Source organism: Tamandua tetradactyla, chromosome 7 (assembly GCF_023851605.1).
Source record: "Tamandua tetradactyla isolate mTamTet1 chromosome 7, mTamTet1.pri, whole genome shotgun sequence".
Classification (NCBI taxonomy): domain Eukaryota; kingdom Metazoa; phylum Chordata; class Mammalia; order Pilosa; family Myrmecophagidae; genus Tamandua; species Tamandua tetradactyla.
The window spans coordinates 113388913-113401596 of NC_135333.1; the positions used below are offsets into that span (position 1 = coordinate 113388913).

At 57.8% G+C, this 12684-nt stretch overlaps 1 protein-coding gene across 2 annotated transcripts; it reads left to right on the top strand.

Annotated features, from left to right (window-relative positions):
- The first annotated feature begins 3408 nt into the window (after positions 1-3408).
- Positions 3409-11348, top strand: TAMALIN (trafficking regulator and scaffold protein tamalin). 2 transcript variants are annotated; one of them, XM_077110735.1, is made up of 8 exons: positions 3409-3740; positions 5967-6016; positions 7655-7709; positions 7814-7916; positions 9124-9217; positions 9309-9375; positions 9579-9645; positions 10138-11348. In XM_077110735.1, exons 1-8 carry the CDS (start codon positions 3498-3500, stop codon positions 10635-10637), a joined length of 1179 nt encoding a protein of 392 aa, XP_076966850.1. In that variant the 5' UTR covers positions 3409-3497; the 3' UTR covers positions 10638-11348. The 2 variants fall into 2 exon arrangements, with proteins under 2 accessions (XP_076966850.1, XP_076966851.1); XM_077110736.1 differs by lacking the exon at positions 3409-3740 and adding an exon at positions 4157-5878.
- Positions 11349-12684: the final 1336 nt, after the last annotated feature.

A 12684-nucleotide genomic window follows, 5' to 3' on the forward strand; every position in this document is an offset into this window, starting at 1 on the left:
GCCCCTACTGTTTACTTCTTCCCCCCTCTACCCAGGCCAACCCCAATCCTGAGTGCTAGGAGCCAGGGAAGGGGAGGGGGTTTCAAAAGGAAGGAAAAACCTGCAGAGCTCATTCTGAAAGAGAGAATCTTGCTCAGGAATAAGGTACAGAATGAGCACAGATGTCTGAGGAGCCAGAGGGATGGGGTTTTGCACAGAGGCTTCCTGGAGGGAGGAGTAAGGAGGGGGAGGTATCTGGTAGGAAACTGCAGGCAGTGTGCAGACTGCATCCCACCCCCGCCCCCGCCCCCAGGCTTTAAGGGGCTGCAGAGAGTAGGATGAGAAGAACAGATGCTAGACAAGAGACTCAGGCCCGGGAGGAAGTTGTTGACTTGGAAAAGGCAAAGCTTCAAGGGGCTCATATGTTCTGTCATGTGTGAGGTTGCTGCACCCTGAAGGCCCACCAGCTGGCTGCCTTCTCCTTGATGAAATTCACCTGCATTTGGGCAGCCACAACTTAGATGGAAAACCCCAACTTCCTAACTGTGACAGGTGTGAGATTCCAGAACTTGTCTTCGAGTGGAACTTGGCATCTCCACCAAGCCTATATCTTCTCGGTAGGGAGAGGGGCTGAGGGGTATTCGCAAACTTGACTGGGATTCCCAGCAGTCTGGGCTGGGCCACGTGGAGCCTGGCACCGGCAACCAGACAACCTTTCAAAGTCTGGTTTGAAGATTTTACACTGAGAGACTCATGACCACCAAAGAGCATCATCACCCGAGTGTGGTATCCTGGGCTCCCCATCACCACTCCAGAGAAACTGGGGAGATTGGGAGAAGCAAGCAGCTACGGATTTCAGAGCTCTCAGAGGGGCCCCCAGCACAGGTGGGAAAACATGCACTTTGAGTCAGGAGACCTGGGTTCTACTGAGTTCCACTGTCCATTCTGCCTCCACCTTTCCCTCCCCGGCGTCAGTTGGCTCCTTGGATCACATGGTATCCAAGACCCTTTCTGACTCTGAAATTCCAGGATATGAGGAAATCATGCAACAGGCCTGACAAATTCCATCTCCAGGGTCCACCCTCACCCTGGGGCTCTCTGGGGCTCTCCGCCTGGCAGGAGGAAACCTGAGGTATGAACTTCACTTCTCTGGTGGTCTCTCGCTTGGAGCAGGGTGACAGACTGACCTGTATAAACTGAGGGGACATCCCTGCCTCTGTGCCAGCCTGAAAGGGGAATGTCTCAACAAGGCTGTTAGACACAGGTGTTGTGTGACTCAGGTTTCAGGCAGAGAAGCATCTTTAATCCTCTGGGGTGGGTGGGATGGTGGTCCTTCCCAGAGGAGGCGGCACAAGATGCCCTTGTGGGGTTCCTTGAAAAATAAGCACTGGAGTGGATAGAATAAAAACCACTGCCCCTCCTGCCTTTGCTTGTTTACCCACCCCCACACCCACCCCCACACCCACCCCAGATGCCTTCTGTCAGGAGCAGGCAACAGACGGTCCAGGGGTCCATCTGTGCTAATGCTTCACAATAGAGTCCCATGTTTCCCCACCACCACCGCCTCGGCCCCTCAGCTGATGGCCACTTGATGGTGCCAAGGGGGGGAGGTGAGAGGAGGGAGACAAGGCACTAAGGGAGTTAGCTCTTGGCTCCCTGCAGTCTCCAATCCACCCTTTGCCCCCCCATCCAACCGGCATGCAGCCATCTGGACTTGTCTAACTACTGAGGGAGGGGTGGAGAAGCACCCCCAATATCCACACGTCCTGCAGGGGCTGGGGGCCCAGGGGCCTTAGGGTGGGGAAGAGACAGATATAAGGAGCTGAGGAGACTGAGACAAACCAATGAACTGAGATGGCAGGAGACAGGAGACCCAGAAAGCCATTCCTGGCCTCCCATGGTAGATGTGGCCACTTGCCTCTCTGTTCTGCCCATGCCATGTGTGTAACACAACAACGTACTCCTCCCTACCAGACCGAGAGCCTCTGGAACCCCTGTGCCCAGTCAGTGCCTGGGATGGAGCAAGACTTGACTGCTTTAAGAAGGAAGAATTGAAGAAGACAGTATCACAGTGGTTAAGATTTCAGCCTCCAGAGCCAGGCTTCCTGGGTTTCAATCCCAGCCCTTCCACTGAGGGACTTACAGGGCTGGTACTCAACCTCTCTGGGCCTCAGTTTCCTCATTGAGACTTATTGTAGAGGGTTGTTCTGAGGACTGAATAAGTTAATACACATATGTAAAAGCACACACAACAGTCTGTGTGGTCCCTGGTAAACGCTCAGCAAATGTGAGCTATAAAGGCATGGCACAGACGTGGGAAGACTGGAGGGGGAGGAGACAGACGGGGACAGTGCACCCCCACGCTACTGCCTCTGTTCAGTGGTAAACGTCGTGATGCGGAGCCCCCAGCTTGTGGTGCTGGCGCCCTGTGGTGGCTAGCTGCTCTTTAGACGCCAGGCGTGTCCTTCCACTTCCTCTTCTCACTTCTTATTTGGGCGCCTCTGACGACAGAGACTTTGGCTGGGCCATTCCCATCTTTCCTTTGGCCTGGTACAAAGCCCAGGGGATGGTCCCTAAAACAGGGTCAGAAAATGACAAAGGACCCCAACCCCAATACCTGCTCAGCTCAGACATCTCCTGCCTCATGGTCAATCCTATAGTAAGGCCCTGTCTGCTGGGAAAGGGGTATCTGAGCTTCACCATCAGGGGCTGAGAACAGGTTTGTTCAGGAGGGGCCGCTCCTGTCCCTCTGAGGGACTGGATGAGGGCTGGGCCAGAATTGAGCCTACTTTCTGGGTTTCCACCTAGTCCTTTTTCCCTACATGTGGTTAGAGAGGCAGCCTCATCAACTCTGCCACCAGTTAGCAGGTCCAAGCGGGAATGCCTATGCCCCCTCAGTTCGGGGTGGGGTGGGGTTCTTTCAGGAGCATGTCCTCCCTCCTCTCACAGGGACCACAACCTCAACCCCTCACCCCCTCCGCACAGCTCTTGCTGCCTTTCTCCCCTTACCTAAAAGTCTCCTGCGGGTCCCTGGATCTCCTCGAATCTTCCCCCGGGGCCCCCAAACCTAACTGCCTGGCCCAGGTCCTCAAAGGTTTTCTAAAACCATCCATTCCCAAATTTCAAATCTCACCTAATGCCCGATTTTCCGTTATCACAGACACCCCTAGCCCCAGCCCGGGACGGCCTGGGTCTTCCCTCCCCTCAGCGACGGGACTCCCACCTCCACCCCACTGAGTGCCCGGGTGCACCAAGAGTGCTCTCGAATCCGGCTCGCCTTCGAGCACCGTGGGCGGGACCGGGCACTCGGCGGGCGGGGCTCGGGGACAGCGAGGCCCCCTCGGGGGGCGGGGCCTGCCGCGCTGGGGGCCAGGCGACAGGGAAGCCGCTCCCCACCACCCTCGAGGAGCCTATAAAGGGAGGCGACCCACGGCCCGCCCGGCTGGCATCCCCGAGCCGCTGCCAGCGTCGCCAAGCGGAGAGAGCGCCGCCACCGAGGGGCGCCCCGCGCCACAGCCATGACCCTCCGCAGACTCAGGAAGCTGCAGCAGAAAGAGGAGGCGGCAGCTGCCCGGGACCCCGCCGCCTCGGGTCCGGACTCGGAAGTCGCTCCGGCCCCGACCCGAGCCTCGGGCCCCCCAGCTGCAGCCGCGGCCCCTGGCTCCCCCGGGGACGAGCTGTACGCGGCGCTGGAGGACTATCACCCTGCCGAGCTGTACCGCGCGCTCGCTGTGTCCGGGGGCACCCTGCCCCGCCGAAAGGTGCGTCCCCCCACCCCACCAAGCCCCGCGGCTCGAGTCCCTTCCTCCGAACCTGCGAAACCCAACATTCCCCCATCAGTGCCTGCTAACCCCCAACATTCCCCTTTGAGCCCCCGAAAAGATCAGTCCCTCCTCGGGGCCCACGGAGCCCCCCTTTTTCTCCCCCAGCCCGCTGACCCCCTCCCCCACACCCTCGGCACGTTCAGAACCTGGTAACTCCCCTTGGCTCTCCCCTCAAAAGGCACAAACCGCTCCTGCTCACCGTCCTGCCGCTCTGAAGGCTGTGTCCCCCGCCTCCATATCCCCCCAATCTCTGTGGCTCTGACTCCGCTCCCCCCTCCCCCCACAGCCACCTCGCCTAGCTCCCTCTTTCCCTTACTCGCTCCATCTGGCTCTCACCCCCCACCCCGCCCCAAGCCGCCCCTCCCCGGGTCCAGGTGTCTCAGCCTCCGGGACACCCTCGCCCCGGCTGGGCTTTTCCTCCAGCCGCGGCGCGAGAGCTAGGGTTAGAGTCGCGCCGCCCGCCCCAAACAAGTTGCAGGTCCGAGAGCCCCGGCGCGGAGGGAGGGCCGGTGGCCGCGCCGCGTGCGTTCTCACGCCGAGGAAGTGCGTGCGGCGCCGCCGTCTCCGGGAGCACACCCTTCCCGAGGGGGCGCCCGGACTCCTGGGCCTGGGGCCTGCCGCTTTGCCTGGCATCTGAGGTGCGCGGGCCACCGCTTCCTGGATTTCGGCCAGGACCGGACGCGGTGGGAGGGGTCGTAGGGCGCCCTCGGGGCAGGAAGGATGCCGGCCGCGCCCGCACTTGAGTCTCCCCCTCCGCGAGCCTCTTCCTCTGGCCGGAGGGGATCTGAGCTCTGTGAAGGAGGGACTTAAGACCCAGGTTAAGGAGGGAGGGGGGCTGGTGGCCTTTCCCCACTCAGCCCCCTCCTCCGTCCCTGGCCCCTGGCTCTCCCCCACCCCCCCACCCCCAAACACAATGAACAGCTTGTTGAGGATTTGCATTTTATGAAAATCGGGTGGAGAGACAAAGGGGTCTCTCTATGTTGCCTAGTCCTTTTCCTTGGCCCATTTGGGGACTGCCCCCACCCCTGACATTAATCGGAAAAAGAGGGCTCCCTTTCCTTCCTTTCCTTGGGGAAACTTGGTGGGTGGGGGGAGGGTTGCCAAGAGCACAGACCAGGAAGGTCCTGGGCTGCTTGAAGCTTATGGGGAAAGGGTTGTTCTGGGACAGGGCTTCCACCAAGGACCATTAATTTAGGAAGGGACATTCACTGCTTAGGTTTCTCAAGGGCTCTAAACAAGCAGGAACCTTCAGCTGTCACCCCTCCCCTCAAAAAGAATTCCCAATCTTTCTCCTTAACGTGAGACTTAAAAATAAGTTTGAGGGTGGCTCAGTGGTAGAAAGCTTGCCTTCCATGCAGGAGACCCGGGTTCGATTCCCGGGTTGGGCACCTAAAAAATAAGTGTGAGAGCTGATATTTTTTGTCCCTGAAAGCAACAAAATATATGACAATGTCAAGAGACCCAGGTAGAGCTGGGCACATCTGTCCACCTGCAGCTGGGACCCACTGCTGGTCCTTGAAGTGGCCTGTCCTGTCGGGGAGGAAGCTTGGCGCCGGTCTCCTGCCCTTCCACATCCAGGCTGCTCGCCAGGTCTGGGCCTCTGGTTCCAGCTCTCCCTAGTCATTGCAGAGTATCTGATTGCAAGGGGTCCCAGTGTGCCTTGATGGTTGAGCCCAGGAGCCTCCTGCCTTTCTTTGAATCCCATCTGGGAAGATCCCCTGCCTCAGGTTGCAGGGTCTGGGAAGCCTGAATCCTACATGCAACCTGGGGGTGGAGATCATTCTAGAGTGATGAAGACTGAAGACCACCACCCCATCCCTCCCCCATACTCTCAGGATGGAAACCAGCTGGGGAGTGGGGGCAGGAGCAGGAGCAGGAGGCGGAGCTAGAAATCCATGCATCCGAAACCCTGGAGGACTGTTGTACTCCCCCACCTCCCCCTACCCCCACCCTGGTCCCCAGCATACAGGCTAAAACCTGAGGAGAAAGCTACGGAGTAATACAAATAGCGGCACTCAAATAATGACTCCAGCACCAAGGCCAACAGGAACCAAGGAGCCAGGTCCACAGGCCAGGTGGGACCTCCCAGAGTAGGGCTCAGCATCTCCTCAAGGACAACTCTCTTCTCGCTGTTTATCCCTGACGCTCCCTCTTCCTGCCCAGGGATCTGGATTCCGCTGGAAGAATATCAGCCAGAGCCCTGAGCAGCAGCGGTGAGTCCCCACCACTCCAGCCCTCTGCCCTGGTCCAACAGGTTAGATGCTGGGGGTGGGGGGAGCACAACAGCAGCCGCTCAACCTAGCCAGGGGGAGTCATTCGCCCACTTCCCACTGGGAGTGAGGGGCAGGTGGGGGCGTAGGCTGTGTGAAGAAGGTGGTAGAGAAAGGAGGTGGGGACTTTTGAGTCATCGGGTGCTCCTCAACCCACCCCCAGTCTCTGCCAGTTCCCCCTCCCTGAAAGTTCTGGATCAACGGGAAATGGGAGGTGGGGGAGTAAGAAGTCTGCCAGGGAATGTCCTAACCCAGGCCTCCCGGGCGTCCCTGGAACCCTCCCCTCCCCAGCAAACCCTGAGGGCCCCAGCCAAGGCCAAGCCATGACCAGGCCATGGCCGGCTGCCCCCTGTGCTGATTGCAGTATGGTGGCCCTCTCAGGAGGGGTCTGAGGTGTGGGCAGAAGTGCTGACCCCAGCCCCACGTACTCCAGTTCCCCTTCTCTGACCAAGTCCCATTCCTGATTTGGGCCTGGCTTCTTCAAAAACATACCAGCAAACTACTGCCAGATTGGCCTGTTTGGCCTTGAGCTGAGTGGGCTTTACATTTTTAAAGAGTTGTAAAGATAAAAACAAAGAACAATATATGACGGAGACCATACATGAGAGGTATACACGTGGCCTGCAAAGTCTAAAATATTTACTCTCTGGCCCTTAACAAAAAAAGTCTGCTGATCCCTTCAGAGAACCAGAGAGGACTGGGGTAGACACAGAACTTCCAGTTACGCAGACTCCCACCCTGTCCCACCACTCCATAAAAACAGAGGGAAAAGGCCTGGCGGTCAGCCGTGGGGAGGGCTCCAGTTAGAGCTGGGAGCTGCCGCTTTCAGCTTTTGGGAGAGGGTTATCTAGGTCAGGCTGGGAGCTGAGGGGCTGCGTCTTCAGGGCATTTCTGAGGCTGTGAGACTTGAAGGGACCAGGGCCCTCTGGCCACCTCTGTAACCCTGCCTCTGGCTGGGTGGGAAGGAAGGGGGTGGGGGTGGGCAGAGGAAGCTCTGGGCTCCCCTAGCAGGCGAGGGTCTGGAGTGGCTCCAGGCCATTGTGTCCAGCCGGCCTGGCAGGCCTTCAGTGCGGGAAGGGGCGGCCTGGCGCCTCCCCTCCCCCCAGCCCTCACATCTGGTGGGCTGGCCCCGCCGCAGCTGGGAGGAGCAGCTGTGGTCTGGGCTGAGCCTCGTGACTGGCCTCTGGGGGTGGAGCCAGCCCTCTCCCCAAGGCTGTGTTGCGGACCAGGCTGGGGCCTGAATTCGGGGCTTCGGCTAGCCAGTAAATGGTACTCCCTGACTAACTTTTTTGCTTGGGGTATGGCTAACTCAGCTAGCCCACCCTCTTTGGGGGCCCCAGGCAACCCCAGTACCTCCCCCCACTGTGAGGCTGGATTGAGTCTGTAGCTCTACCAGGCTGATGTGAGTTGGATATGGGGAAGGACTTTCCAACAATCTGATGGGAATGACTTGTTCACTGGAGACAGTGAGCCACGCCTAGATGTTCTAGACCTAATGCCAGCATCCTCAGAGGGTCAAGCTATGGAACTGCCAAGCTCCTTCTAGCAGTCTTAAAACAATGCCCCTATAATCTCCCACAGGAAAGTGCTGACATTGAAGAAAGAGGATAACCAGACCTTTGGCTTTGAGCTGCAGGTAGGGGAGGCCAAGTACAGAGGTGGTAAGGGGTTGGGAGGCCAGTTTGAAGGATGGATGGACCTGTCCCACCCCTGGGCTGAGGGTCCCCTTGCCTGTTACAGACCTATGGCCTTCACCACCGGGAGGAGCAGCGTGTGGAGATGGTGACATTTGTCTGCCGAGTTCACGAGTCCAGCCCTGCCCAGCTGGCTGGGCTCACACCGGGTGAGTCCTGAGCGCAGGACTCAGGGTTCTGGGAAAGGGTTTGCTCTTACTTCCATGTAGGGGGGTGAGAAATCTCTCCTGAAACCAGTTCCCCTTCCCCCTCTTATTTTTTGGAGACCAGAAAAGAGAATGGATGGAATCTGGGCTTTGGCTTCTGAGAAATTTGCCACTTACTGTGTGACCCTGTGCAATTCCATTTGTAAAATGGGATGGATAATACATCCTTATATCACAGTGTGTGAGGGGATTCCCTGTGCACTGAGCTGGTGCCTGGAAAAGGGTAGCTTCTGCTGTCCTGCCTCCTCCTGGCAGTCCTGCAAACCAGAATGGGCAGGAGTTGGGGAAGGGGCAGGATTCCATTAGATCTGCTTGACATTGGGGATCAGGGCCTGCCCTACCCCCTGCCTGGCCCGAACTGAGCTACCTCTCCTTCGAGTAAACCACCACTGGGATTGGTAAAATGTAGTATTCCAAAGTCCCAGGAAGAGGCACAAACTAACCCCCCCCACTCTCCGATTCCACCACCGTTTTTCCCCCTAAGACCTCCCCTCCTTGCCCATTTATTGACAGTCCCTGGTAGCCAAGTAGTAAGCTGCAACTTTGCAAAGTAGTTTCACACGGGATCCATACCGCCTTTTTACAGGAAGGAAATGAGACCTTAGAGATGTAGCATGTGCTGCCCAGGGTCAGGAGGCTTTGCAGTTGCAGAGGGTATCCGAATCCAAGGCCTGTCATGTTAGGAGCTGGTGTTAGTTCCCAGCTTAGTGCTACTGCCCCTGCCCCTCTCTGGCTTAACTGGATCTCATGACAATCTGTGGGCTGGACAGAAATAATCAGCTCTGGGGATAGCTAAGTGGGGTCTGGGAAGGGTCAGCCTGTGGGGACAGAGCTGTCTGAGGGTGGAGTGAGGGTGTGGGTATTTGAAGGCCCAGCTCCCCTGAGGCCCCTGCCCCCAGGGGTGCTGGGCCTGCACAAGCTGGGAGTCATCCAGACTAGAGGCAATGGAGGATGGCTGTGGTTTTGTGAGTGTGTTTTGGATGGGGAAGAAAGAGATGTCAGAAGTTTCCCCAGAATCGTGAGGAGTCGGGGTTTAGGAGTAACTTGGAGGGACCTATTATATACCCTATCCTTTTTGACGAAGGTAGGGGGCTGGCATTCTTCTGCCATGCCCCATGGAGCAGATGCTGACTCCCTCTCTGCCTCGCAGGGGACACCATCGCCAGTGTCAATGGCCTGAACGTGGAGGGCATCCGGCATCGAGAGATCGTCGACATCATTAAGGCATCGGGCAATGTTCTCAGGTATGTCCAGGCCATGGTCCCTGGTCCCTGAGGTTTCTGGGCTTCCTCACCCTGCACACTCATTCAGCCTTTGATACCCCAACCTCCGCAGACTGGAAACTCTGTATGGAACATCGATTCGGAAGGCGGAGCTGGAGGCCCGTCTGCAGTATCTGAAGGTAAGGCTGCCCGGTCGCGTTTAGCCTCCACCTTTCTTTTGGCAGACCCCTGCAGGCCCCTGTTGGGAGCATTTCTCCACATGTCCCTCTTTTTCACCTTAAAGTTTCTTTTGTCTACTGCCTGGTTCCCTCCGCATCTGTCCACCTGTGGCTGATTGCTTGCTAGCTCCTGACAGCGGGCTGGGGTTGGGGGTGTCTTGCAGCAAACCCTGTATGAGAAGTGGGGAGAATACAGGTCTCTCATGGTGCAGGAGCAGCGGCTAGTGCATGGTGAGTAGTTGGGGTTCTGAAGGCCATTTGCTCCCCTACACACACCCTCACCCATGTTTCCCCCCTCAGATATAGTGGGTAACTCCTCTCTCTGAAGGGAGGAAAGGTTTGTTGAGCTACTACTTTGGATAGGATACTGCCCTGGGCTTAGGCACACACACTTCTAGTTTATTCTCATAATAGCACCCTGAAGTTAAATATTAGAGTATCATCCCCATTTCACAGATGGGAAAACCAAGGCTCAGAGCTTGTTTCAAATCCCTCCCAATACCGGCCTAACAAACACCATTGTATCTTAAGTGGTCCTCATAAGAATATAATTCCCGTTTTACAGATTAGGAAAATGGGGCTCAGGGGTTGGGACTTGCCCAGGGCCACACAGATGGTCAACAGGAAGCAGCTGGGGTACTCCCACCCGTGCCCCCTGGCCCTCTGCCTAGGCCACATCTGGCCCCAGGCCTGACACCCTCCGTCTCCCGTTCTCCCCGGCAGGCATCGTGGTGAAGGACCCGAGCATTTACGACACGCTGGAGTCGGTGCGCTCCTGTCTGTACGGTGCGGGCCTGCTCCCGGGCTCGCTGCCCTTTGGGCCCCTGCTCGCAGCACCTGGGGGTCCCCGCGGGGGCGCTCGGCAGGCCGGGGTCGACACCGACGATGCCGTCTACCACACCTGCTTCTTCAGGGCCGCCGAGCCGCCCGCGCTGCCGCTCCCTCCGCCCCCCGCCCGCAACCCCGGCCCCGCCGAGGCCCTGGCCTCGGGGCTGTCCCCTGTCCCGCGTGCTGGGCTGAGTCGCAGCGCCAGCGTGCGGTGCGCGGGCCCCGGCGGGGGCGGCGGCGGGGGCGCGCCGGGCACGCTCTGGACTGAGGCCCGCGAGCAGGCCCTGTGCGGCCCCGGCCTGCGCAAAACCAAGTACCGCAGCTTCCGCCGGCGGCTGCTCAAGTTCATCCCCGGACTCAACCGCTCCCTGGAGGAGGAGGAGAGCCAGCTGTAGGGACAGGGGGCGGGCGGGGGAAGGTATTTATTTATTTATTCGTGCCAGCCAGTGCAAAAAAGGAATGGGGGACGTGGGGGACCGCAGGAGCCCAGAGAAGGCGGAGAGGGGCCTTGCCCAGCCCCTTGCGTCAACCTGGTTAGTTCCTGGCTTGTCTCTGCCAAGCCGGGAGTCCAGTCTTATTCCCTCTCCCGAACCCCAAACCACAGTGGGAGCTGGGGCAGAGGAGAACCGGGCCAGTTCCGGGCTGGGAGAGGTCCAGGGGCCAAAGCTGGGATGGGGCTTGCTCTCCAACGCCTGGGACAGTAGTGCCTTGTGGGGTGTGCAGGGAACTGCCCCCACGGAGGGGTGGGGGTGGGGCCTGCCCCACGAAGCCCTCTCCTCAGCTTTACTCGCTCCCCCACCCTCAGCCTTGACTGTAAGAAATAGTCTCTGGTGGGTCATTCCTCCATTCCCATAGATCCACCGTTCCAGTTAGCCAGCAGACTCCTAACATGCTGGCCCCCGCCCCCCACCCCTTTTCCTGGGCTTGGCCCCTAAGGGCTCGGCCCCTCCTAGGGGTCTGTGACTAAGTCGGGGTCCTGCAAGGGGGCGGGGGTCCTAGGTTCTCGCCCCTGGGGGATGGTAGTGGGCACATCCAACAGGTGGTTCCACCGTTTTGCATATTGTTGCTTCTCAACCACAAACTATAAAAAGTGGCGGTTTTTTTTGCATCTGTGTCAGTGTGGTGACTGCCTGCCGACTCCACCGTGCCCCTCCACGCCCAGCCCTCCAAAACACACACACACACCACACACACGCGCGCACACACACACACACACACACACACACACACACACACACACACACACACACACACACACACACACACACACACACACACACGGTATTTCATTTCCCAGTTGCTTGGAGCCTGCAGCCAGGCAGAGTCCGGGAGATTTTAACTTGTCTGGGCCTGAGTCATGGCCCCACACCCTCTTCATAAGTGGGCCTCTTGTTTGAGTGCATCTTGGGTGTCCTTCCACAAATACCCGCAACAGGTGATGCCTGAGGCTTGTCTGAAGTCCTTAACTACCCATCCTTGGCACCCCTCTTTTCCCACAATTTGTGTGCTCTCTTGAGGGGCCGAAGCCAGGTCTGCAGGGGGTCTTAATCTGACAGAACACTCCATTGTTCTAAAACTGCTCAGTGGTTTCCTAGTACTTCTAGAATAAGACTAACTCCTTATGCTGCAGGAGCTCATGGGCGCCCCCTCCCCATCCCGCTTTGCACTGGCCACCCTGCTGCACCTGGAACGCTTCAGACCCCACTGCCCACCACCCACCCTGGGCCTCTGCACTTGCTTGTCCCACAGGTGGCTTCTTCAGAACTCAGTTCTGAGTTCAAAAGGCCTTCCACCCCGACTAAAATACAGCCACACCTTCCTCTGCTACGTGTGCATCACAGGGCCCGGTTTTATTTCCATCGTACTACTCATGCTCTGGAACTCTCTTCACTTTAATCCTCTTTCCTTTTTTTTCTGCCTCCCTATCCATGAGGTAGGGCTCAGGGACCTTTTTTAGTCTTACCCGCTGCTTTATCTTTTTGCCCAATACTAACATATGAGACCCTCAATATATACAGTATGTGCTCAAAGCCTCTCCAAGAGTTAGGCACCACCTTCGAGGTGAGAGAGAGTGAACTTCCAGGGTCACACAACAAGATAGTGTCTGAGCTGGGATAGGGAATCCTGTCCTGAGACTCCTGCTCCAGTGCTCCTCCCTGTCAGGAACCAGCGTACAAGGGTGATTTTAAGAGACGTCTAAATGACATCCACTCCCAGCCAGGCCACCACTCCATTTGCCTCCTGAATAGGTTCCCTGCTTCCTTTACTATCACTTCATGCAATAGTCAGGGCTGTCTTCAAATAGGAAATCTGGTCACAACCCATATTTGCTTAAATTCAGCATGGTCGCCCCATGGCTTATCCATAACATGTCCCACTGGGCAGACAAATTACAGAAAGGCATGCCTTCCTCTGGGTTGGCATCAGCCACATAGGACCAAC

Excerpts from the sequence above, each read along its gene's own strand:
- TAMALIN (XM_077110735.1), top strand. The coding sequence starts at position 3,498 with ATGACCCTCCGCAGACTCAGGAAGCTGCAGCAGAAAGAGGAGGCGGCA. Across the intron at positions 7,710-7,813 it reads CCTTTGGCTTTGAGCTGCAG|ACCTATGGCCTTCACCACCG; the intron begins GTAGGGGAGGCC and ends TGCCTGTTACAG. Across the intron at positions 9,646-10,137 it reads GGAGCAGCGGCTAGTGCATG|GCATCGTGGTGAAGGACCCG; the intron begins GTGAGTAGTTGG and ends TCTCCCCGGCAG.